The 12,332-nt window shown below is 61.8% G+C and overlaps 2 protein-coding genes across 3 annotated transcripts in view; both read left to right on the top strand.

Moving 5' to 3' along the window:
• Nucleotides 1-4,635, top strand: part of CORO1C (coronin 1C) — a 61,081-nt gene extending 56,446 nt beyond the window's left edge. For both annotated transcript variants that reach the window (XM_054219337.1, XM_054219338.1), the window contains exons 9-11: nt 388-445; nt 537-782; nt 1,702-4,635. In XM_054219337.1, the coding sequence (XP_054075312.1) occupies nt 388-445; nt 537-782; nt 1,702-1,821 (424 nt within the window). In that variant the 3' untranslated portion in view covers nt 1,822-4,635. The remainder of the gene's footprint in view (nt 1-387; nt 446-536; nt 783-1,701) is intronic.
• A 936-nt stretch (nt 4,636-5,571) lies between these two features.
• Nucleotides 5,572-8,557, top strand: SELPLG (selectin P ligand). Its single transcript, XM_054219786.1, has 2 exons — nt 5,572-6,340; nt 7,168-8,557. Exons 1-2 carry the CDS (start codon nt 5,572-5,574, stop codon nt 8,337-8,339), a joined length of 1,941 nt encoding a protein of 646 aa, XP_054075761.1. The 3' UTR covers nt 8,340-8,557.
• Nucleotides 8,558-12,332: the final 3,775 nt, after the last annotated feature.

Consider the following 12,332-nt stretch of genomic DNA (forward strand, 5'->3'; position numbering starts at 1 on the left):
CGAGGGGTGACGGGAGCGTGGAGACACACGTGAGCGATGAGCAGAAGGCTGGCTAGTGTGTACCTGTAAATTGCTGCTATAGCGCTTGCCTCAATGGTCTGAGCAGGGGGCTGTGCCTCGCTGACAGCCCCTTCTAGCCAAAGTGTGACCTCCTGAAGTCACCCAGTACCTAAGCGGGGAGCTTTGCACGCACCCAGGTGGTTTTCCCCAGCCCTCGCAGGGCTGCAAGTCCTAGCGCAGCCCAGCTGTGACTCCTTAGGGTGGCTCGTTTTCCCTCACCTCCGTCTCCCTGTACGCTGCTGTGCGTGAGCGGCAGAGCCGAGGCCTCCTTTGCACGGCGTTGGCTCTCCTCACGTCTAAATCGCACCTTTTCTTTTTCTTTCAAAGGTTCTTCAAGCTTCACGAGAGGAAGTGTGAGCCCATCATCATGACGGTTCCTCGAAAGGTGAGCCCTACGTGCTGGTTATGTGGTTTGAAGCCAGCTCGTGCCTTCCAGCCCCAAAGCGCTTGACCAATTCGTCTCTTCTGGCTTGCAGTCGGACCTCTTTCAGGATGACCTGTACCCTGATACAGCTGGCCCAGAAGCAGCTCTGGAAGCAGAGGAGTGGTTTGAGGGGAAGAATGCCGATCCCCTTCTCATCTCCTTGAAGCATGGGTACATTCCAGGCAAGAACAGGGATCTCAAGGTGGTCAAGAAGAACATACTGGACAACAAGCCTGCCGCAAACAAGAAAAGTGATCTCATAAATGCTCCAAAGAAAGCAGCTGATGCCTCAAACTCTGTGAGTAAAATCCACAGGCTTTGGGGGATAGTGGCCCGAGATGCAATTACCGGGGCGCTGCATCTTCAGAAACAGTCACAACAAAGCTTGAGCATGTTTGACTCGAGTACCCTGGGACTTGGGTGCCAGTGGGAGACCTGGAGTTGGGGTGGCACTTTAGCTGTGGTGTTTCAGGCAAGGTTTCTGTAGTTGTGGAAGATTACTGGGAATTGTGACGCAAAGGAAAGCTTGACTCGTTCCAGCCACCCGCCTGCTTGGGAGAGCTGTGCACCTCTTTTTTTTGTGGTGGTTGTTTTTTTCCTGGAGAGGTGTGGAGTCTCCTTCCCTGGAGATATTCGAAACCCACCTCGATGCGTTCCTGTCCAACCTGCTCTGGGTGACCCTGCGTTGCCAGGGGGGGTTGGACTAGGTGATCTCTGAAGGTCCCTTCCAACCCCTGCCAGTCTGGAATTCTGTGAAAACCCAGCACACAGGGAGTGGGACAAATGAACCTCAGACTGTGCAGGTGCAGAAGGAGGTTGTACGAGTCCGTAGTTGGGGGCTGTAGCTAATGTGGGGTATAGTCGTATGTGGGAGTGACGGCAGTCGGTCAAGTAGGTCCCTAAACACTGTTAAAGAGCAGATATTGGGCCAGTATGTCCTTGAAGCTTGCCCTAGCCTTGAAGCCCCTGCCCTGCCTTGAAGCATGCCCTTGAAGCTGGTCCGTGCCCTGAGCATCCCGGTGCCCGTGCCCCGAGCATCCCGGTGCCCGTGCCAGGCGTGTGGTACGCGCTCGCCCCGCTTGCCTGCGCCCCCGGGCAGGTGTACGGCTCGCGAGCATCCCGGTCAGAGCAGCCCCTGGCTTTGAAACCTCCCGTCCGTCTGCAGAGCGCGTCCCGCCGGCTCTCCCAGCAAATACGTGTCTTGTCTTGTCTTCCAGCAAAACGAAGCCAAATTGGATGAGATCTTGAAAGAGCTGAAATCTATAAAAGACACGATCACCAACCAAGACGAGCGCATTTCCAAGCTGGAGCAGCAGATGGCAAAGATCGCGGACTGAGCGGGGCGAGCGGCGCTGGCCCCGCCGCCAGCCCAGGCACATTCCAGTTCCCCAGTTCGGCAAGCAGCAGCGTGCAGCATTCCAGTACGAGCTTTCCTGTTCTCCTAAATTCACGTCAACGAGAGCCGATGATTAAAAGCCAAGCTTTTTAGTGAAAAGATTTTTTTTTTTTTCCCCCTGATGTTTTAATGAATTTATGTGACTGTGTCAAACAAGTCAAAAAGAATAAGTGCTACTTTTACAGTATTTTTTTTTTTCTTCCAGATGTTATGAATTCTTCAAAAACAAATCCATTCTGACTTTCAATGTTGTGCCCAAATATCTTTTTCTAGATTTAGGGACCAATGCCACCTTGTTCTTAACCATTTTTTTTAAAGTTGCCAAAAAAAAAAAAAAAAAAGAAGTTGCTTTTTATTTTTCTTATTTGCCACTTTGCAGTATTTGTGTTTTAAATCTAAAGGGACAGCACTGCGTGTGTGTGCGTGTGTGTGTGTGCGCGCGGGGTGGGTGTTTATACTGTTCAGAGAACAAAACTGAAGCTATTTTGTATAAATCTGACAATTTCGAACAATCAGATCGGTTTCCTTTGCAGTGCGGCCCAGGCTGCTGCTGAGACCCCTCAGAGATCGTACAAGCTGCCTTTCCTGCCTCCCTCACCATTGTCTGACAGTTTAAAGGAAAAAAAAAAAAAACAAACCAAAACCAAAACCGTTTCTGAATGAGGTGATTCGTGCCACAAAATGCCTCTTCTCCTTTTACACCCTACAGAATTTTTAAACTAGCATCACGCTGCCCTTTTAAAATAGTCCCATGTTTTGGATTCCTCTACCCATGTCCAAACCGGGCGTGTTTTATTTGCCGGTTTTCTTTTTATTTTGAGGCGGAAGTTTACTTTCACGCAGGAAGTGTTTTTACCTTTATCCGTGGAGTCCAAAGTTTAAGGTGTGCCATGGGAGACGCGAGCGGTGGGACGTTGGCAGTCACCGGGTTCTCGCTGGCGTCTGCTTCAGCTCTCTGCCTTGCTGTAAATACTTCTGTTTCTGCACCACCGCGCTCTTCGGCTCATTGGCTTTAAGAAGCTTTCGAAAATCCGCGAGCTTGCAATTCTCTGGCCCCTCGCCTTAGTTCTGGTGTTAGAAATTTAGACTCTGCTTCCAAAGCAGCATTAGCAGTAGCTGGGTGACTTTATCATGACGGGTCTCCGCAAGCAAAATGCCTCCGTTATTTTTTTTTTTTATTATTATTTTTATTATTTTTTCACCCCTCTCCATCGTCCCTGCCTCACCACCCCACCACGCCGTAAAACTTTGTAGAAATTAAGAAATTACTTGTTCCCGGATCAGACGAGTGACCTCCGTCCCCAGACCCCCTGCACTCCCAGGCCTTCGGAGTGGAAGGGACTGGGGAGGGCGGTTTTGATCCCAGTTTGGAGAACTGGTTTCTCACACGGTCCTTTGAGATTCTTGGAGGAGAGACCCCCCGTGAGCGCCCCGGGCTCACGAGCTCCTCGTGGGATTTCTTGGATGCCTCATCTCGGCAAACCTCTGCTCGGGTGAGGTGTCCCCCATGTCGGGGACGGGGCAGGCGCCTGTCCCTGCTCGCAGGCTGTGTCCCTGGCCGTGAAGAGGCTCCGTGCCACCCCCGCGAGCTCGGCCAGGCCGGGCTGGGGCTGCCCGTCCCCGCGGTGCCAGGGAAACATCGGCAACCCGTGTCCAATCCAAAGGTGGGCAAAGACTATCTGGTGCCCGAGAGCTCTCGGGCTGAGGAGCCTCCGTACCTGTCCCAGCTGGGATCGATCCCGGCTCACTGCGTCCCCGGTGTGTGTGCACGTGTGTGTGCTTGGGAACCGCCACGCCGCAGCAGCGTCCCCCCGCCCAGGGCATCCCCGGCGGCTGCCGCTCAGCGGGGGGGGGAGCCCGTCCCTTCATCCAGGCTGAAGTGATTTTTTTTTTTTTTTAATTTTTTTTTTTTTTTCCCATTAGGTTAGCTAGCAATCCTCAAATTCTCCGTTTTTTCCAGTGTTTGCATGTTCAGAATTTACAGATTAAGGATTCTCTGTTCTGGAGGGATGTCTGTGTGTGTGAAGGCGAAACCACAGCGTGGGGACGGCCAGGCGACGTAGCTGGAGAGGCACGAGAACGGGACGCGGAGAGACAGCGGATGTGTTATAATTGCATAGCATGAAAGCTTCATAAAAGTGGGTTTGCTTTGTTTTAAGTGGCGAGCACAGCAGGAGGGACGAGCGTCCCCTGCCCTGTGTCCGTCACCGCTGATGCTGGATTCGTGGTCCAGATGCTCCGGGTTATTTGAATGTTTGGTGACGTTTTTGTATTGCAGTAAATGGCTGAGATGATGTGTATTTTTATTTCGATTTTTTTTTTTTTTTTTTTTTTTGTCTCCTGGAAAACAAAGCCAAACGTAATGCTCCCCCAAACGGTGATCTCTGTGTTGATTTGTATGTGTGACTTCAGGGTTGTGCGCTTGGGGATTTTTTGGTTTTTTTCTAATTGGAGGGAAATCAGTTTTCTGAGACGCTGGATTGAAATGCCCAGAGGAGGTGGGTGTGTGGGAGATGGTCCGAGGAGGGCGGAGGAAAGGCCGCCCTGGTTTTTAGTTTATAGCCTGTATTTTATTTAAATGAACTGATGCCTAGCCAGGCTCAACCGGAGTCAGTGCCTGAAGCTTTTTGTAGCCGTGATATCCCAGAAGAGAACCAGTGAAGTCCTGAAAGATGCGCTCTTATAGAGCGGCCATAGTATCTGTCCAAATATTTGCTTCCATTTTCAAAAGATAAAAGTCATTGATTATAAACTTCCTCTGGTTTGCTTTTTCTTTGACTCTCTGCGTCCTGCGCCCGCTGCTGCCCATTAGCACGTGCGCTTTAGGTTTTATCAATCAGCAGGGTGTTAAATGATGGCACGACCCTTATCCGTGGGTAAGGGACAGGAACCCGAGCGTGTGGGGCTGCGGCTGAGCGGGGTCTGTCCTCCGGGACCCCTCCCTTCCCCTTCCCATCTGCTCTGCCCCCAGAGAGCCGGGGCCCACCCCTGGCGTTCTCATGGACTCACGGGTGATTTCCCTGCAAGTAAACCCAGGAGCTTGGCTGGACGCGGGACTTGATGGCACGGACTTGCTGGGGGGGTCTCAGGGTAGCGGGGATGGGGGTGATGTGGTCTCGGGGAGGAACAGCATGGCTGGGGGCTGCCCGGCAGCTGGGAGGGCTCGTTCTGCTCTTCGGGGGCTGAAACCTGCTTCGAGGGTGCAGGAAACTCTGCAACGGCAAAGAGTGTCCAGGCTGGAAATGGCACTGCTCGGTCCCCGGCCAGGGCTGAGCCCTCCCCCGGCGCGACCTCCCCGGGGCTGCGGCGTTTCACCCAGCGTTTCACAACCGCCTTCAGATGCCGTCGGCACAGCCCCGAAGGCTCGGCCGTGCCTGGGGACGGGACAGGGATGCTCTCGGAGAGCCGATGCTCCCCACGCACACCCTGGACCCCTCCTGGGGGATGCTCGCCCCCCCTCCGCACCCACTCCTGCAGCCCCAAACCCCATTTTCTGTGCGTGCGTGCCCACCAGTGATGTGGGGGCGGCAGGAACCGGGACCCTCTTCCAGCCCCCGTGGCCAGGAGGTTTCCAGGAGGGATGGGGTGAATCCAGCCCGCGGTACGGGGGGTTCAGGGTGCTGCCGGGGCCCGGCGGAGGCGGTGGGGTTGTTTACGGCCCCGTGCAGCAGCCGCAGGGCGTTTGCCGCGGATGCGCTCTTGCAGCATCCTTCCTGCGGCTGCACCTTCCGCCAGTGCTCGCCGTGAGGGTGGGGTATTTCCCAGCCGGGGCAGCCGGGACACAGCCCAGCGGACCCCCCAGCCCCCCTTGAGAGCTCCTTGTCCGCCGGCTGCCATCCTGGGGACATCAGCGGCCAGAGAAGGGCCCTGGCACGAAGGTTCTGCAAATGCATTGAGCCAGGCCCTCCCTCTCCTGCTCCTCCTCATGTGTGAAGGCTGTTTCCCGGTGTTGGGGTACCTCCATGGACCTGCCCCCCATCCCATCTGGGCCCACATGGTGCCTGGGGGGGGAGGTGCTGGCAGCCCAGGCACCGTGTTTGCCGTCACTTCTGCTTTCGGGGCGGTGCGAGCCCTGGCACACAGCTCGGCAGAGCCGCCGGGGGAGGCTGAGCGGGCCCCGGGGCTCCCACAGGGCACCCGGCGCAGCGGGGAGGGGCTGGAGGCCACTTTTTGGGGCGCTGGTGGGTGCAGGCAGCCCCCGGCCCTCAGTGGCCCCTCTCCCGGCGTGACGTCCTTCCCCCGCCAGGCTCTCCGAAACCACAGCCGCTCTTCCGCGCCCGCCTTCCCTTCCCTGCCCGGGCGGGAGGCGCAGGTGGAGGGCGGCCCGCGACGCCTCTCGGCTTTCGGCGGTTGCCCGGCCCCGCGGCCGCCCTGGAGCCCCTGCACCGGCGCAGCCGGACCCTTGTTGGTGATGCCTGACCGTGCTGCAGCTCAGGGTCCCGCGGCTTCCCCCGGCAGAGGTGAGTCCCAGCGGGGGAACGCCGGATCGGGTCTCGGCCCCGGGGATGGTGTGGGTGCCAAGGGGATGCTCGGGGCCCCCCGTGGGGCGTGCACGGGTCCCCAGGGGGTGGCCACGCTCCGTGCAGTGCTGGTCCCTGGGGTTTTTAGGAGGTGGGTGGGTGCACTGGGGATGTGGGAGCCTCCCGGGGATGCTTGGCGCTGGGGGAGCATGTATCGGCTCCGGGTGCTGGGCACAGGGACCTGGCTGGCCTCCACCCACCGGGGCCACTGGGGGGCTGCCGGTGTAATGAGGGGGGGGATTTGGGGTGTTTTGGTGTGGGGGTTGCCTCTCCTCCTGCTCTGGCGCAGATGCCCAGGCACATGGTGGCCTCAGCCCGGCAGCCCCGTGCCAGCCCGGCTGGCGGAGCGGGAGGACGGGTGCCCTGGGGGGGGGGTTCGACTGAAACGTGTGCGACATCCCTGCGGTTTCATTTCTGCACGGGGGGAGTCATCCTGCAACTGCCCATCCCGCAGCAGCCGTCTCCGTCGTGGCTCGTTTCCCATTTCCAGACAAACAGCTTCCTTTTCAAAACTTTCTTCTCAAGCGGAGCCGGGGTGGGGGGGCCGGGGTCCCGCAGATGGAGGCAGCGCGTCTCCGCCGGCCGTGGCTGGAGGAGGCCGGCGTTGACATCCTCCAGCCCCCCAAAACGCAGGGCCCCTCTCCGGGAGGGCAGGAGGACGCTTCGCTCACGTCCTTCCCCGGGGCCACGCTCAGCCTGAACGACGGAGCTCAGCACCCTGGCGCGGGGACCCCGATTTCATCCGCCCACTCTGTTCCCCCCCGCAGGTCCCATGGCGCCGGGCTGGGCCGTGCTGGTGATGCTGGTGCTGAGCACCCTGTGGGCGTGCGGGGCCGTGCCGCCGCCGGAGCTGGGGCAGACCCACGGCGAGCAGTGGGTCTGGGGGGCGGCCGGGCCGGCGCCGGCTGAGCCCCTGCCGCTCTCCCGCAGGAAGAGGGACGATGGCGGGCAGAAGCCCGGCTCCACCGGCGCGCCAGGGCACGGCCACGCTGCCACCATGATGCCCGGCAGCAAGGAAACCGATTCCCCCGAGCCCGACCTGCTGCTGGGCTCTGCGCCGCCACCAGCGCCTGCTGCCAACGGCAGCCTGCACCGGGCACTGGTGGTGCCAACCACAGCCCACGTCCTGGACGAGAGCGATTCCCCCGAGCCCGACCTGCTGCTGGGCTCTGCGCCACCGCCAGCGCCCAGCACCTCCGCCAGCCTGCGCCGGGCATTCCCAGCACCGACCACAGCCGAGCCCCTGGATGAGACCGATCCCCCTGACCCACTGCTGAGCTCCGAGCTGCCGGCAGCGCCCAGCACCGACGCCATCCTGCACCAGGCGCTCCCGACGCCGGCTGCGGCCGATCCCCTGCACGAAACCGATTCCCCCAGTCCTGACCTGCTGCTGGGCTCTGCGCCGCCGGCAGAAGCCAGCACACAGGCAGCACCCCAAAAGAGCATCACCACCGTCCCCAGCTGGCTCACGTCGCCCAGCAAGGAGGGGACGGTGGCCGGCGGCACGGACAACAGCACCTCTGCCCTCGGTCCCACCACCACAGGATACAAGAAAGTCAGGAAAGCCGGAGACCCTCCTGCAGTGACTCGTTCAGCCCCTTGGGACACGAAGCCCAGGGGGACCGCGGTGCCCTGGGACCCCATGAGGGTGATGAACAAGTGCCTGCTGGCCATCCTGCTGCTGGCGCTGGTGGCCGCCATCTTCATGGTGTGCACGGGGGTGCTGGGCGCCCTGCTCTGGCGGCGGGCGCGGACGGCTCACCACCGCCTCAGCCCCACCGAGATGGTCTGCATCTCCTCCCTGCTGCCCGACGGCGACATGGCCACCAACGGCCCCAAGCCCGCCCCTGTCCGGCGGCAGAAGCTGCTGCTCGACGGTGGCTCCGAGGTCGATGGTGACAACCTGACTCTCAGCAGCTTTCTGCCAGAGCACTCCTGAGCCGCGGGGACAGCGTCCTGCATCCCAGAGCATCGGGAGGGCCGGTGGCGTGGTGGGCAGGGTGCCCGGTCCCTGGTGATGCTGCTCACGGAGCCGCAGGCAGGGGACCCCCATCCCCTTGGGTTCATGTTTTAACTTGGACCAGCGCGATGGGGAGGTGCTTTCCCCCGGGGCGAGCTCAGCCCCCCCAGGCTGACCCCATTAAAGCGTTACCAGGATGTGGGAGTCTCTTCCTGGTGGGGATGGCACCCACCAGCCCCCCGGCCCCCTCCCCGCTCCACCACCTGCCCACATCCCCTGCCGAAATTTCGCTTCTCCATCCTCCTCCCGCAGCAGCAGCCCCAGCATCCCCGGGGGGAGCAGAAATGAAATCCGCGGCCACCCCTCACCAGGCAGGGAGCCAGACCCCAGGGGGGTTGGGGACCGCAGCCCCCGGGACCCCCTCCCTGTGTGAGGCTCGGCCTCGTGCCGCGGCATGGGAGCGGAAAGGGTGGCGGTGCTGGGGCGGAAACGCCGGGGAGGGGGGACGGGGATGGGCATGTTCGTGGTGTAACGTGTTCCTGCCTTGCGGTCGCCCACAGCGAGGCGAGGGGACACGTCCGGGACCGTCACCGCCTCTCGAGGTGGTCCCGTGAGCTGCCGGTGCGCCTACAGCTAGTCCCCAGTGAGCAAATGGTGGTCGCAGGCTCTCGGCCGCGTAGGGCGGCGTTGGCCCCGGGCTGTCCCTGCCTGGTTGTGGCTGGGACCGGGAAGGATGGGGAAGAGCAGGGCCATGAGCAGCCACCAAGGGTCCCACCATCTCTCCTGTACCTGGGGACTGAAGTGGGCTCAGATTTGCCCCCAGGTCCCACCTCCCTTGAGCCACCAGCCTGACCCCTTCCCTGTGCCCGGCCCCTGGGAGAGACACCCAAGGGAGCAGAAATAGCCCAGGAGTGTCCCTGCCCTGCCAAGGCTGTGTCCCCACGTTCCTATCCCTGCCCCACCAGGCTCAGCATCCCTATCCCACATCCCCATCCCTGCCCCAGCTGGACTCAATGTCCCCATCCCTCCATTCCCATCCCTGCTGTGGCCAGGCTCACCGTCCCTATCCCTCCATCCGCACCCTGCCATGTTCAGCATCCCCATCCCACGTCCCCATCCCTGCCCCACCAGCCGGCTCACGCCTCCCTCAGTGTTTGCAGCACACACTTGGGCAGTGAAGCGTTCCAGCAGGCGCTCGAGACATCGCTGTGCCACCCTGTCCCCAACCGAGCCCTGGGTGTGCCACCACCTCGAAAGCCGCTTTCAGCGGTGGCCGTCCCACGGGCGGGTTGGCAATGCGGTGGCTTCACCTGTGCCCCGGCCCCGCCGCCTGTTTACATTCGCACTCCACTTCGGATATTTTCCATCTGGGGCCGAGCAGCCTGAGAATGTAAATGTTTACGGGTGAGTCAGCGTGGGCGAGGGGATCTGCAGCCGGCGGCGGTGGCCGGTCCCCAGCTGGGATGCCACAGCCGCGGGGTCCCTGGTGATGCCGTCCTGCTCTGACCCCACTGTGTCCCCACACGTGCAGATGCCAGCACCTGCCCTGCCAAAAAGTTGCCGCAGGAGTTCATGGCTCTAGCGGGCACGGAGGATTGTGTGCCCCCAGGCTCTCGGGGCCAGGCTGGGGAAGGGGAGCCCATGGGGACCACTGTCAGCCCCAGCCCCACTTTCTCTTGGAGGCGGAGGGATGATCCCACCATCGGGCTTCACCCCACAGCAGCTGGTCCAGCCCCTGCCCCCAGTCCAGGTGAGGATGAGGATGGTGGATCCCAAAAAAATTGACGGGTGCAGGTTGGAGGGATCGCTCCTGCCCTTGCCCAGCCCCGTGCCCGCCCTGCGCCTGCCGCCCCGGGAGCCCAGCGAGCGGCGAGGATAAACTTTCCTCCACCGCTGGAGTCTGTGTCAGCTGCCAGGAGCCGGGAATCGCCCTATTTGGCATCCTCAGCAGGTCCTGTCGGGCTGCCATCTCCCAGCTCACGGCAGAGGAATCTGCGGGAAGCCGGAGCGGTGTCACAGCAGGGACCTCGGGACACGCCGCCCCGGCAAGCGTGGGGTGCACGGTCCTTGTGGGTGACACGGGGCTGTGGGTGATGCGGGGCTGTGGGTGACGCGGTGCTGGGCTGTCAACGGTGCTCTGCACGCCCCGGTGCAGCTCTGCAGGATCAGCCCGTTCCCCCCCCGCCCCGCGTATTTCGCTGGCACAGCAAAGCGCAGCCCAGTGAAGCAAATTACAAGCAGAGCAGGGCCGAAATGTCGCAAATTGCAGGTTACCCCGGGCCGGCTGCGCCACGGAGCCGAGCCCTGCGGGTCCCCGCGTTCCAGCTGCCCCAAATTACAAAGTGGGGCCGGGGCGGCGCAGCCCTGCCCAACACCGAGGGGCAGAGCCCTCCCCAGCCGCAGGCAAAAACGGCATCGTAATGGCCGGTGGGCGCTGGCACCCGGGGCTGCCCGTCCCCGTGCCTCTGCCGCCCCGGGAAGAGTCCAGGGCGGGGATGGGGACCCCGGACGGGGGCGGTGGGGACCATGGCTTGGGGAAGGGTGGGGACCCTGGACGAGGAGGGATGGAGATGCTGGCCAGGGAGGGATGGGGATCCTGGACAAGGAGGGATGGGGACTCTGGGCGAGGAGCGATAGGGATGCTGGCGAGGGAGGGACAGGGATCATGGCCAAGGAGGGATGGGGACCCTGGATGAGGAGTGACAGGGATTCTGTCTAAGGAAGGATAGGGATGCTGGCCAGGATGAGACAGGGACCCTGGCCAGGGAGTGATGGGGACCCTGGACAAGGAGAGAAGGGGACTCTGGCTAAGGAAGGATGGGGGTGCTGGCCAGGGAGGGATGGGGATCCGGGCCAGGATGGGATGGGGACCATGGACAAGGAGGGATGGGGACCCTGTACGAGGAGAGATGGGGACCCTGGCTAAGGAAGGATGGGGATGCTGGCCAGGATGTGATGGGGACTATGGCCAAGGAGAGATGTGGACCCTGGCCAAGGAGAGATGGGGACCCTGGATGAGGAGTGGTGGGGACCCTGGATGAGGAGGGGTGGGGACACCGGCCAGGATGCACACACAGAAGGGAATCACAGCCCCATCCCTGGACGGGCTGCAGGAGCAAGTCCGGACGCCGCTGGCACTCCTCCAGGCCGGCTTGGCTCGGCAGCGCGGCCACCCTCGCTCCCCCCCTGGCCTCCCCTCACCTTTCCCCCTTCCCCTCTAAGATTTCAGCGCTGATCACTTAAGGCCGGGAAAAGTCGCCCCAGCAGCTGCGCGGAGCCGCCGGCTGCAGACAGCCGGACGGACCCGTTATTTCTGGGAGCCACGATGACGTTTGGCGACGCCGGGAGAAACCCAAACGGCGCCGGGTTCCTCTCCGGCTTCACAGTGGCCATGGGGACGGGCACCCTTGCCCCCAGCCCCATGGTGGTCACAGTCCCCAGGCGCCATCGATGGCTTTTTTGGGGGGGTTCTGGCTGGGTCCCCCCCGCCCCCGGGGAGGCGCGCGGAGGCAAATAGCAAGAGGATGAGGTCACCCCCGGCGGCTGCAGCCTCTTGAGCAACTTCATCCCGGGCGGAGGGGACCGCGGGGGGCTGGGCAGAGCACTGATGGCTGGGGGGGGGTCAGGAGAAGCCCCCAGGCCCCCAACCTGGATGCCATGACCCGGGGAGCTGTGCAGCCGTCGCTGCCCCATTGGCCTGGGGAACGGCAGGGGTGGTTTTCTGCACCCCTACCCCTGCCTGCACCCCTGCCTGCACCCCTACCCCTGCCTGCACCCCTGCCTGCACCCCAAGGCAGAGGTGCCTGCGTCGGACCATTTCCAGGCTGGGGCATTTAGGAAACGGTCTCCTGAAATGAAGGCGGGGGGGGGTCTCAAGGGCTGTTTGCCCCCATGCCACACTGCCAGCCTCCAATAGTGCCGGGGTACCGAGCCCGACACCCTGCCCTGCCCCTGGGCGCTGCGTGGCCTCGG

Source organism: Rissa tridactyla, chromosome 13, assembly GCF_028500815.1.
Source record: "Rissa tridactyla isolate bRisTri1 chromosome 13, bRisTri1.patW.cur.20221130, whole genome shotgun sequence".
NCBI lineage: Eukaryota > Metazoa > Chordata > Aves > Charadriiformes > Laridae > Rissa > Rissa tridactyla.